This window comes from Loxodonta africana, chromosome 16, assembly GCF_030014295.1.
Source record: "Loxodonta africana isolate mLoxAfr1 chromosome 16, mLoxAfr1.hap2, whole genome shotgun sequence".
NCBI lineage: Eukaryota > Metazoa > Chordata > Mammalia > Proboscidea > Elephantidae > Loxodonta > Loxodonta africana.
In genome coordinates, this window is record NC_087357.1 from 8,470,821 (window position 1) to 8,484,188 (window position 13,368).

At 49.5% G+C, this 13,368-nt stretch overlaps 1 protein-coding gene across 3 annotated transcripts in view; it reads right to left on the minus strand.

Annotated features, from left to right (window-relative positions):
• The window catches only part of DOCK1 (dedicator of cytokinesis 1), a 542,476-nt gene that overhangs the window by 2,486 nt on the left and 526,622 nt on the right, over nucleotides 1-13,368 (minus strand). For 2 of the 3 annotated variants that reach the window (XM_064269186.1, XM_064269185.1), the window contains exons 49-51: nucleotides 11,491-11,689; nucleotides 9,470-9,623; nucleotides 7,032-7,177 (exon numbers count right to left, since the gene is read on the minus strand). In XM_064269186.1, coding sequence (XP_064125256.1) covers nucleotides 7,032-7,177; nucleotides 9,470-9,623; nucleotides 11,491-11,689 — 499 coding nt within the window. Of the gene's footprint in view, nucleotides 1-7,031; nucleotides 7,178-9,469; nucleotides 9,624-11,490; nucleotides 11,690-13,368 lie in introns of those variants that run through there. The other variant, XM_064269187.1, reaches the window with a different exon arrangement.

Here is a 13,368-nt window from a genome sequence, read left to right on the forward strand (position 1 = left end):
TGTGTGCCAGACTGTTCTTGGACAAGTAAGTCTTTGAAGAGGCTCTCCCAGGGGTCAGGTGGGAGCCCTCCCTTGCTCCGTGAACTGGGATTGGGGTTGGGGAAGGAAGGATAGAGTCAACGAGGGCTCCAGGGGAAGTTAACCCATGAGAGGAAAGGGGAGAAGAACCTGGTGGAGGGGTGTAGTGGGCGGGGCAGAGATGATGAGTTTGATTTTGGATGCACTAAGTGAGCGGAGCCTATGGAATGTTGGGAGCCCTGGCGGCACGGTGGTGAAGAGTTCAGCTGCTAACCAAAATGCTGGCAGTTTGAATCCACCAGTTGCTCCTCGGAAACCCTATGGGGCAGCTCTACTCTGTCCTACAGGGTCACTATGAGTTGGAATCAACTCGACCACAATGGGTTTGGTTTTGGTTATGGAAATGTTTGAAAGGTAATTGGAAAACTGGATTTGGAACTTGGTAGAGAAGCTAAGGGTGGGAAGAAAAATACCGGGCTCCCTGGCCTGGTGGAGATGGGAGTCAAAGCTGGGGACTGGGTGAGAGAGAAGGAGCATGGGCTGACAGGAACCGGCCCTTGCTCCAGAAAGATGAGGGCGTCAGTGCTTCCCAGGAGAGCAGTGCTCTGAAATTGGGACTGTCCCTCCCCCTATCCTGCAGATGAGAAAACTGAGGTGTGAACCAATGAGCTGGGTCCTTCGCTCACTCAACACAGATGGACTGAGGGCCAGCTGGGTGGGGCACTGAGCTCCCTGCACATCTCCACGCCCACATCTGTGTCCAGAGGCCTTTCAGTAGCTAGGATGCCATCATGCTAGGAGATGAGGCACTTGTCCGTGGTCCACAAGTTAACGCCAATGACAGCACATGGACGACTTCCCTGTGTCTCACCCTCCATCTCTGGGACTCACGAAGTGGGGGGCCACTTCAAAGGACTCTTGGTTTGCTGTCCTTGCACACCAGGCTGCCCCAGGGGGGACTCCAGGACACGGCAGAGTGGACAGTGCGCTGACAGGAGAGCTGGGCAGTCACCATCTGCTGGACATGAGTGAGCTGGGCGGGGCTGGGTAGTGGACAAGACTGGTCCACTGATATCTGAACAGCAAACACAGCTGGGAGTTTGCAAAGACTTGGATGAAGACGGAACACGTAATGAGCACATGAACTCCTTCCATCGCTCTGGGGAGCAACACAGAGCAGCCTTTGGAGTGGCCTGGGAGGGCCATGGGAAATCCTTATGCTCACTGAGCCTCTGTCTTCTCATCTGTGAAATGGGAATAGGGTGACTGCCGTGATGCACTGAGACTAAACGTGTACAAACGCCCAGCACCGAGCTGGGCGACAATGAACAGTAATCCCCTCTTCTTCCTTCAGGAAAAGTACCTGAGAGCAGGACCCACAAAGCTCCCCTGCCCAGGGCCAGAGAGTAAATATGCTCAGCCTGGTGAATCACACAGTCTGTGGCAGCTACTAGAGCCTGCTGCCAGAGGGGAACGCAGCCATGGATAGGACGTAAAAAAATGCTACGGCTGTACCAGGAAGTCTCTATTCACAAAGACAGGCAGCCGGCTGGACTTGGACCAGGGGCTGTGGTGTGCTGGCGGCTGCCTTAGAGTCCCAAGAAAGAACACAAAGGGAAAACTGTACAGATGATACAAAAACCAAAACTAAACCCTGCTCGATAGGCCTGCAGGTGTGAATGACGAGAGCAGCTGCTGCCTCCTTGCTCTGGGTACTCTGGTGCCCAGCACAGATGCCTGACACCCACAGAGGCTCTGTGAATATGTACTGACCAAACAGGTAAGTGAATGAGTCAGTGAGTGAACAAGTGAATGAGAGAATGTATGGATGAACAAGTGAATGTGTGGACAAATAAATGAGTGAATGAACGAATGGATGAATGAACAGACCAGGACAAGTGGCAGCATGCCAGAGGAAGCACTAGCCAGAATGAACTGCAGAACGCTATCATCTGGCTAAGGCTAAAAGCGAGCTATGAAAGGCCTCTCAGTGGAGGTACGCATTTAGCTCAAAGTGAGAAAAGAAGTTTTCAAGGACAAAACCATGACACAGTCTCGCTCACTGCTCAGATTTCCTCCTGATTCACAGAGAAGTAAATGCAAAAATGACCTAGTACTTAACATAGAGAACAAACGTGGAAAACCAGAGCTGACGGAACGATATTCAGATGCTACGAAAAGGGAACTAAAAGAACAGACTCTTCAACCGTCTCCAGGTTGGTAAGGATGGTAAAAGAGCACCATTTCACGGTCTGAGAAGTGGTTTGTTTGCCTGTTTGTTTACATGTGAAGACCACATGAGTGGATCCATGGGGACCAACCGAGGACCAGGCTACAATCATCTGACACCGACGTAACGCTATAAATTTCCTCAGGGCCAAATGTGTGGACATTCACGCCCTCAGCACGGATTTACCGAGGGCCCACTCGGGGCCGGCGCTGAACAACCTGGGCATCCCCGTTTTTCATACCTATTCAGCAATGTGATAGCCCAGCTTGCTGGTTTAAGAGCCACTTTCAAAGAGGTAACAGCTGAAAGTGGCAAAAACTAGAGATGGAGTTGCCCACAAGCCTAAGGCTAATCAATGCAGTGACAGGAGGATACCAATCACCCCCCGCCCCCGCCATGGCAGACAAATAAATGGTCATTACGCTAAAACAGCTCCCAGGACTAGCACAAAGGGACACACCCTGGAAACCCAACGGCCACGAAGAGTTGTGAAATACTGACCACAGGCGAGCTACCTGGAAGAGCTCATTCTGCAAGGAAAGTCAACAAGAAAGAAAGGGCACCGCCTGCTGGATAATTAATCGAATTGAATTGACAAGCCCATCATAAAGGGAGCCAAAGCTACACATATGAGTGCTTTACTTAATCTACAGCCCACGACATCAGTATCTTAGAAGAATGTTCTCAGTTGTGTGTCAAAGACACTGAGACAAGAAAATGCCACCCTTGGGTTGATTTGTAACAAAGATGAACTTGACCATACATACTTCCCAGGGCAGAATTTTCAGTTCGCTGCGATAGGGAGTAGGCCCCTGGGTGGTGGAAACAGTTTGTGCTTGGCTGCTAACCGAAAGGTTAGCGGTTCAAACCCACTCAGTGGCACTGCGGAAGAAAGGGCTGACAATCTGTTTTTGTAAAGACTACAGCCAAGAAAACCCTATGGAGCAGTGCTCCTCTGTAACACATGGGATCACCAGGAGTCACAACTGGCTGGATGGTGATGGGTTTGGGTGTTTCTTTGGTGGGGGGAGGGTAGGGAGATCTGGGGGATGTTCCTGCTTTTCAAGAAGCTCAAATATGAAAATGAAGATGTGATCCATTAACTACGTAGTCAGGAAACAACACCCAACCTGATCCAATGTTCTGTGTTCCTCGCTGGACGGCAAGTCTCCTTTTGTTCTAACATGGAGTTAAAAATACCCGGGGAAGGTCAGGCTTACGTTTCCATCACTGCGACAAACCACCCCAGCCTCGTGAGATGCCTCCATCATGGGCAAACCTGGCGTCTTAAACGACACTGTGGCAACAGATGTATAACCTGTCCCTCAGTCTCCAAGGTGACGTCCCGCTGCCTGTTTACGTTCTTGTCCAAAACGGAATAATCACAGGCGCCTCCTGCAAAGCCGCAGACAGGGTCCTCCTGCATCCTCTCACCAGGAGAGAGGGAACGGCCTTGCAGGGTGCTCCCTGAAAAGTCTCCACTAAAAAAAAAAAGGCAGGTAGGGTTTATATTGTTTTTTAAAGAGGGTGCAGGGGGAAGCACGGCTCGCTGTAATGAAGAAAGCTGACAGCACATAACAGCCTCGTGTCTTCGAGATGCTGCAGGAGTTCTGTTCCCATGTAATTACTTTATTGAGAACAAATAGCAAAAAACTGTGCCCAACTACAGAGATACGAGCGGGAAGGCTGTGCTCTTCAGACGGAGCTGATGTGGTTTTATAAGGCCGTGAGTAACGCAGCTGGGAAGGTCACGAGTCCGTGAGTGGACGTCCCTGCTGCTGAGTCGGGTACATGAGTGCCTCCTCCCTGGGACAATGACCTTCCCCTGCCCTTGGCCAGCCCCATAAACAACAGAGAACAGGGCCTGGGCCCACAGGGGGTAAGTGACACACGAAGAGAAGACGCGCAGTGAATCTAGAGAATGTTTCTAGATATGTCAACTGGTGACCCAGAGTGACTGGCTTCAACAGCTTTTTAAAATTTTCTGTTAATATTTGCATCAGAAGGCAGGCCCAGAGACCAGGAGACAGGATGAACGACCCAAATGGAATTTCCAACGGGAGACCAGCCTTGGAGATGGGAAAAAAACCCAGTTGCCATTGAGTCAATCCTGATGCGTGCATGGTGGCCCCGTGTGTGCCTGAATAGAACTGTGCTCCATTGGGTTTTCAGTGGCTGGTATTTTGGCAGTAGATCGCCAGGCCTTCCTTCCCAGGCACCTCTGGGTAGACTAGAACTGCCACCCTTTGGTTAGCAGCCGAGTGGGTTAACCATTTACACCACCTAGGGGTGGAGACAGAGACCAGTGCTGGAGGGGGTTGGAGCTGGCAGCTCACACTGCTGGTGGGAGCCAGGCAGCCCCCTGCCAAATCAAGACAAGAAGGGGTCTCGGGGGGGGTGACACCAGTTGGGGGGTGTCCTCAGGAAACAGGTGTGCCCAGTCTTGGAGCCCAAATAGGGGTTCTCCCCTGCAGGCTGTCCCTGCAGTGATCCACCCAGTAGGACCACTGAATGGAGGAACCATTTGGGCTTGGGCTTTTCAGGACCCAGAGGGCACACGATAGGACCATGCCTCCATATAGAGTAATGGAAAACCACCCTTTAAAGGTCAGGCAAACCGACTGAGCCCAGAGCAACTAGATGGTATCCAGTTACTGCTACCGACTACTCTGACAGGGATCACAATAGAGGGTCCTAGACAGAATGGGAGAAAATTGTAGAACAAAATTCAAATTCACACACACACACACACACACACACACACACACAAAAGATCAGGCTGGCTGGTCTGACAGAGACTGGTGAAACCCCGAGAGTATGGCCCCCGGACACCCCTTTAACTTAGTACTGAAGACACCCCAGAGGTTCACCCTTCAACCAAAGATTAGACAGACCAGACCTACAGGGCCGACAATAACACACGTGAGGAACATGCTTCATAGTTCAATCACGTATACAAGACTAATGGGCACACCAGCCCAAAAGCAGAGAGAAGGCAGGAAGGGACAGGAAAACTGGATGAATAGAAACAAGGAACCCGGGGTAGGGAAGGGGAGAGTGTTGACACATTGTGGGGTTGGCAACCAATGTCACAAAACGATTGGTGTATTAACTATTTAATGAGAAACTAACGTGCTCTGTAAACTTGCACCTAAAGCACACACACACACACAAAAAAAAGTCAAGCAAGCCTCTTTGCAGGAAAGCTGCTTTGAAAATCAAAGTCTTACACTCATTCCTTTTCAAGTGGACGGCCTCTCTGGTGCTGACGGCCGTTTGGAGCCTCATTCCCCTTATCTGCACCCTGAGACCTGTGTCTGGACATCTTTTCTGTGTGGTGACAATGACACAGAACCACAGACCTAAGACACCAGAGCTCTACTTGGTTTGACGTCTTTTTTCAAAACCGAGTCTCGGCCCATCACACGGATTTTCTCACGTGCTTGTATCAGGAGAGAGGGGTTTCTCCTTGGTGGAGCGGATGACATTAAAAACCCGAGATGTGGCTGTTTACAATAGCAAAAAGATGGAAGCAACCAAGGTGCCTATCAACGGATGAATGGATAAATAAATTATGGTATATTCACACAATGGAATACTACGCATCAATAAAGAACAGTGACTAATCTGTGAGACATTTCATAACATGGAGGAACCTGGAAGGCATTATGCTGAGTGAAATTAGTCAGTTGCAAAAAGACAAATATTGTATAAGACCGCTATTATAAGAACTTAAGAAATAGTTTAAACTGAGAAGAAAACATTCTTTTGTGGTTACGAGAGGGGGGAGGGCGGGAGGGTGGGAAAGGGGTATTCACTAATTAGTAGATAAGAACTACTTTAGGTGAAGGGAAAGACAGCACACAATACAGGGGAGGTCAGCACAATTGGACTAAACCAAAAGCAGTTTCCTGAATAAACTGAATGCTTCAAAGGCCAGCGTAGCAGGGGCAGGGGTCTGGGGACCATGGTTTCAGGGGACATCTAAGTCAATTGGCATAATAAAATCTATTAAGAAAACATTCTGCATCCCACTTTGAAGAGTGGCATCTGGGGTCTTAAATGCTAGCAAGTAGCCATCTAAGATGCATCAATTGGTCTCAACCCACCTGGATCAAAGGAGAAATGAAGAACATCAAGGACACAAGGTGATTACGAGCCCAAGGGACAGAAAGGGCCACATGAACCAGAGACTACATCATCCTGAGACCAGAAGAACTAGATGGTGCCTGGCTACAACCGAGGGCTGCCCTGACAGGGAACACAACACAGAACCCCTGAGGGAGTAGGAGAACAGTGGGATGCAGACCCCAAATTCTCAAAGACCAGACTTAATGGTCTGACTGAGACTAGAAGGACCCCGGTGGTCATGGCCCCCAGACCTTCTGTTGGCTCAGGACAGGAACCATTCCCAAAGCCAACTCTTCGGACATGGATTGGACTGGACAATGGGTTGGAGAGGGATGCTGGTGAGGGGTGAGCTTCTTGGATCAGGTGGACACTTGAGACTATGTTGGCATCTCCTGCCTGGAGGGGAGATGAGATGGTGGAGGGGGTTAGAAGCTGGCAAAATGGACATGAAAAGAGAGAGTGGAGGGAGGGAGCGGGCTGTCTCATTAGGAGGAGAGTAACTGGGAGTGTGTAGCAAGGTGTATATGGGTTTTTGTGTGAGAGACTGACTTGATTTGTAAACTTTCACTTAAAGCACAATAAAAAGTATAAAAAAAAAATCCAAAAAAAACCCAAAAAACAAAATAACCCAAGGTGCAGGCTCTCTACTCACCCTCTGGTGTGGGGGTGGAGGCGGCGGCGAGCCCACCAAGTCCTGGTTTTCCATCACATTCCCATAATCCGCTGTGCTGCCTTTGAGGGGCAGAGGCGGAGGGACATTGGCCACTTCTACCCCAGTCATTCCGTTCAGCTCCAAACCTGGAAAATCAAAGCGACACCCCAACTGAGCCCAGACACAGGTTTCCCTGGGAGGGGCAAAGAAGGCAGGAACCTTCACCCACAGAGCAGACAAGAACGGGGTGGGGGTGGTTAGATGACCAATAGCAGGATTCCCTCCTAGCAGCCACATTGTAGAAAGAGACTATCAAGTACCATAAAGCATCTAAAACTGGAGTTTAAAAAGAAGCATCACTCCACCGTGAAAACAGCCTCGGCAACTCCTAGGTCTCCTCTGATCCCTCTTGGGCCCCTTTGCCTTGGTGGTATTTAAACAGCTGGACGTCACATTGGCTGCTGTGGTTGCTGTTTCAAAGTCCAGCCTGACTCTGCGTCCAGGCTCCCCTGGTGATCACCTGGAGAGCTGTACTAAGCCAAGTGTTCTAATGTGGCGTACAACCTGCCACCTCCCAACCCTCCCTCACCAGGGAGACCCACGGCTGTATGAGCTGAAGCTAATTAGCAGGGAGGCCACTGTGGCTGTTGCTTTAAATAAGCCAAAGGGAAGTGCAATCGATTTTTAAAGCAAACCCGAAAAGCAGCCCTTTCCAAACAGAGGAATAATCATTAAGACACAATATTTTCTCAACCCTTTTTTTTTTTGTTGTTGAGACTCTTAGAAGTAATTTTTCTTTTAGAGTGAAAAGTTGATATTTTTACTGATGGGTCTCTTCTAAAGCTTTCTCCAAAGTTCTGTCTGATGAGAACTCCTTCACTAGAAAAATACTGGCTGGGAAGGCAGGGTGTCAGTTTATAAGGATGCACTCATTTGAGTTGGGGTTTGGGCAAAAGGAGGCTTCTGAATGGAAGGTCTCCTTGTGATTGGGGCCACTTTCAAGGATTTAAGGAGATATCCTATGGAGTATTTTTAGCAAAGATCATGTGATGATAGCAGATAGTGTAAAGATAGAAGATGCACCAGGCAGAGACGGTCTCCTTTCCAATGCTCAGAAAGCTCTTGGCTCCCTCAATTAAGTGTCAGCCACCGTTGAAGCTGAGACTCCCCATCAATCACTACTGCTCCCCTTTTAGCAAAGGAAACTGTTGGTTGCCTTTCACAGCCAGCCCCCTCCACCTGGGGCACGGAGCTCTCCTGCCTCCGCCCCCCTTTCTCCAACCACAGGGCAGAGAGTGGGGGTCCCCCCTCTATTCTCCTGCCACCTTCATTCCCCACCACCTTCTTCTGCCAAGACTTCTCCTCTCTGGCCAGCCCGGGATTTATGGTGAAAAGGCAGTTACCACTTGTAGTAGGTTGAATACCAAAACCAAAATTAAACCCGTTGTTGTTGAGTTGATTCTGACTCAAAGAGACCCTACAGGACAGAGTGGAACTGCTCCATTGGGTTTCCAAGGCACAGCTGGTGGATTTGAATTGCTGACATTTGGTTAGCAGCTGGGCTCTGTAACCACCGCACCACCAGGGCTCTGTGGGTTGAACTGCTGTTGTTATGTGCCATCAAGTTGGTTCTGACTCATAGTGACACCCCAGTTCACATCCACCTGGAAGTTCAGAATGTGACCTTATTTGGAAATAGGGTCTTGGCAGACGCAGTAAGTTAAGGATCTTGAGAAGATCCTGGATTTATGGTGGGCCCTAATTCTAGTGACTGGGGCCTTATGAGAAGACCAGGAAGACGTAGAGGAGAAAGCCATGTGCACATGGGCACAGGCACTGAAGAGAGGTGTCTACAAGCCAAAGAACGCCAAGGATCGCCGGCAACCACCAGAAGCTGAGAGAAATGTGTGGAACAGATTCTCCCTCAGACCTGCAGAAGGAACCTACCCTGCTGACACCTGGATTTTAGACTTCTGGCCTCCAGAATTGTGAGAGGATACATTTTGGTTTTTTAAGTGCCCCAGTGTGTGCAGTTTTGCTATGCCAGTCCTAGGAAATGAAAGCACCACTGAAATCGGACAAAACCAGGAAAATAAGTCACGACCCTTGGCCTGGAAGCGTTTCTCCCTCACATCCCTCCTATGTGAAAAGGTGGACTATTCGTATGCCCTTCAAGTCTCCTTCCTGTGCAGGTTTGAGAGCGTGGCCGCACCCAAGCCACCGCCCAGGGAACACAGAAGCCGCGGGTGGGCTTTGGCCAGATTTGCTGAAATCCAGCTCCTACATCCTGCTCGGAACGCCTCCCAGTAAGTCAGGTGCTTCTCCAAAGGCTCTCCTTCAGCTGCAAGGCAGGAAGCAGTTCTAACTTTAGAGGCTTTGACCAAGGAGAAAGTCACAGAGCCGTGTCAGGAATTTAACAGGAATGATGTCTTACTTACTGGACTGCAGGCTGAAGCTAAGTTTGGCCCTCGGCGTGACGGGAGGCGGTGCCTGCTGCGAGGTTGGCGGAGATGGAGACACTGAGAAGCGCCGCTCACCTCCAATAGGGTTGATGACCTGGCTTTTGGGTCTCTGGGGCCGCAGGGGGCTGATCTACACAGGCGGGGCAGAAAGAGTGTGGTAGGGTCTGACCATCATCTATTTACATGCTCCAGGGCTGATACAGCAGCTCACGCTCCCCAACCATGGATGGAAAACATTGCTGTGGGCACTCAGATGCTGAGTGAGGGTGACGGGAACCTCCAGAGGCCACGGGTAGAGCCACTGACCAGCTCAGCTCCTGTAGCACCCAGGCACGCTTAGCCTTCTGGTCTTTGCTGGCAGGTATGGAAGAGTCAAGGAGCCCTGGTGGCAAAATGGTTAAGTGCTTGGCTGTGAACTGAAAGGTTGGTGAAAGCCACCCATTGGCTCTGTGGAAGAAAGACCTTGTGATCTGCTCCTGCAAAGATTACAGCCTGGGAAGCCCTATGGGGGAGTTCTATTCTGTCACATGGGGTTGCTGGGAGTCGAAATCGACTCGACAGCACCCAACAACAACAACGTGAGAGTCTAGACACTTGTTGACGGATGTTCTCTATTCATTTCCTTCATTCCTTCCCGCACTCTACGTTACAGCTGGCTAGGTGCTCTGTTCTCCATGTTTCATTGCATTTTTCCTGCTCTTCTCTGACTTTTGGCTGCACCTGGCTGCCATCCACCTAGGCCTGTGTTTGCTATAGCAGGAAGTTTTATTTATCCATATCTTAGTTAACTTGGTCTCAGGTCATTAGGCCTCGGGGAGCGCAAGCAGTTACAAAGTACACTGAAGGAGGAGTAATTAGGAAAGTTATCAACCCCGCCTAAAAAGGAAGAGTCCTGCTGGGAAGGCAGCAGGAAGGCCCTGCGGTGGCTCCATCCCTGGGCCTGGTGCACGGGCACTCGGGTCTGGGCAAGCAGAGAGCCAGGGGCTGCGATGTCTGCCCCCTGAAGTGTCCTCATAGGCAGGTCCAGTCTGGAGGCCCTGAGGCTGCAGGAAGGGCAATGGGGTTCTCACTTGGTAAATGGGGCTGTTGAGGGGACACAGCGCCATAGCCAGGAGGCCTGGTTCCAGAACTCCCAGAGGCTCAGGCCTTGTCCCCCATCTGTAGGAAGGGATGAGTTACCACCAGCACGACCACTGTGGGAGGTCTGGAGACGCTTGGTCAACCCTCGGCTCTCAGAGGACAGATGAGCATGTGGGCTCCAAGTAGGGATGTGGGAGTGCTCAGTGTTTCCCCATCCTCCCCTTCCTATAAGGGGTGAGGGCACCTTCTGATTCCAGTAGAAGGAGGCAGGACTAGGGAGATGCAAATTGCAGGCTGGAGGCTCCAGCACTCAGCTAGAAGTCAGGGAATTGTCTACGATGGAAATCAAGTTCTAAAGCGGGACCCAGCCCCAAGGGTGTCTAGGAAACCTTTCCCCGAGCTCTAGAAGGCCAGGTGGGAGGGAAGCACCATGGCAACTGAGGGCCCGGGGCACTCAGGCTGGGGGACAGCAGAACCAGGGGTCTACAGCATCTGGGGATATGAGGGCAGGGCTGAGGAGAACCCCAGCCTTCAAGTTATTTTTTTTACAGCATATTCAGTAAAATCCAACTGAAAGCCTTGCTGGGAACTGTGGTGCAAAGGCAGATGCCAGCAGCTATGCAGAGCAAGGGCCAAACCAAAAAGCTCATTGCCTCCGAGTCGATTCCGACTCATAGCGACCCTGTAGAACAGAATAGAACTGCCCCACAGAGTTTCCAAGGAGCGCCTGGCAGATTTGAACTGCTGACCTTCTGATTAGCAGCCATAGCTCTCAACCACTACAACACCAGGGTCAAAAAACCAAAACCCATTGCTATCGAGTCAACTCCGACTCCTAGCGACCCTACAGGACAGGGTAGAACTGCCCCATATGGTTTCCAAGGAGCATCTGGTAGATTTGAACCCTACTAACTTACCGTTTCAGACAGAATCACAGCCTCAGACTGCTGCGAGGAGACATCGGCTGGCTTGAATTCCTTATCAAATGTCTCCTGGTGTCTGCTGTTCCTTTTTTCCTTCTTCTTGTCCTTCTTCTCCTTATCTGCATCATCCTTGTCCAGCTTGTCCTGGGACCGGGAGTGCATTTTCTTTGGCAGGAGAGGCTCCAGAACAAACCTAAAGGAAAGGCTCTTTTCCATCAAGGCCGTCTTAATAGGGGAAAGATCGCTCTTCACCAAGCAGGTATACACGTATCAAGTGACTCACAATCTACGTGCTGATAGACAACAGCTGAATTTCCCAACAAAAGGAATGCTTTAAAAAGGGGGGCGGAGGGAGGACTTAAGGCACATATTAACCAACTGCAAGCATGGACTATGTGGACCCCAATAAAAACAAACAGGGTTACCATTACTGAACATTTTGATCAAAGATTCTATAGAAGAATCCTGATCAAAAGGGGGAAAATGTAGAATAGCATTTCAAATTCTCATAGAATCCAGACTTTCTGCAGCCATGGAGGCTGGATGAAGCCCTGAATTTATGGCATAGAGATAATCTTTAAACCTTACACCAAAATACCCCCAAAGTCTTCTTAAAAACAAACAATACTTTAGCTTAACAAGAATGTCTGCCTTGAGCATTGTGTTCTTTTAAGAACTATCTATATGGGATCAAGTTGACAGCAGCAGTTACAAAGATTAGATAGGAAGCTTAGCGAGCAGTGAGTTTATGATAACAGCGGAGGAATAATTCGGAAAAAGAGGGTGAGCTTGGTTGCACAACTTGAAGTAATCAATGTCACCAAATTGTACATGTAGGAACTGTTGAATTGGTGGATACTCTGTGTACATTCTCAACAACGAAATAAATGACATTTAAAAAAACGGGAAAAATATAACACTTATGGGGCAATGAGAGCCCTGGTGGTGCGGTGGTTAAGAGCTCGGCCACTCACCAAAAGATTGGCGGTTTGAATCCACCAGCCACTCCTTGGAAGCCCTATGGGGCAGTTCTACTCTCTCCTATAGGGTCGCTATGAGTCGGAACCGACTTGACGGCAATGGGATGGGACGCTGTGGAGTCTGGTGGGACATCTGATAATATTAAGGAATTGTTGTTGATTTATAGGAGGATGGTATTTTGGGTATATATCAAAAATGGAGTCCTTGCCTTTCAGAAGTTCATATAGAAACATTCAGATGCAGCAGGAAAAAAAGGAGGCAGATACCAAAGCAAAGAAATTTTGGGTAACCTGGTCCCTACCAAGTTTGTACGTCTGGCTTAAGATTACAGATACATCAGTGGAAAGTCCTGGGTCCCTCAGTGAGAGGCAGACAGGTTGCAGCCTACAAGTCCATGGGAATGACCTCAGGTTTACCGCTGAGAGCTGAGCTAGCAACAGAGGACCTGGGCTCCAGCTCTGCCACCTACTGGTAAACCTTGCTACCTGCTTCACCCTTGGGAGCTTGATGTTCCCACTTATAAATAAAATAGGACAACACCTCCTTTTTGCCTACTGACACCAAACAGTTGGTACGAAGACATGTTAATGAGTAGCCTACCGAGCAGGTGAATCTTGGGCTACTTTTAAGGCATGTTTCAAAAGCTTAGCGTGTGATGTGTGAGCACATGCATACACACAACTGGCTTGTCCATCCTGTCTTGTCCTACTACTTCATATCTGGAGGGAAAGACATGGGTTGAATTCTAAGACTGGACTCTCATCCCCTGCAGCAGAAAGGAGTTAGGAGAGAGGGTTGGTGTGGATACAGATATGAAAACACCTTGAAAAATTTATAGGTAATTCACATGTGAGGTTTTATCGATATTCCAAAAACCATGGTGCCTTCGAG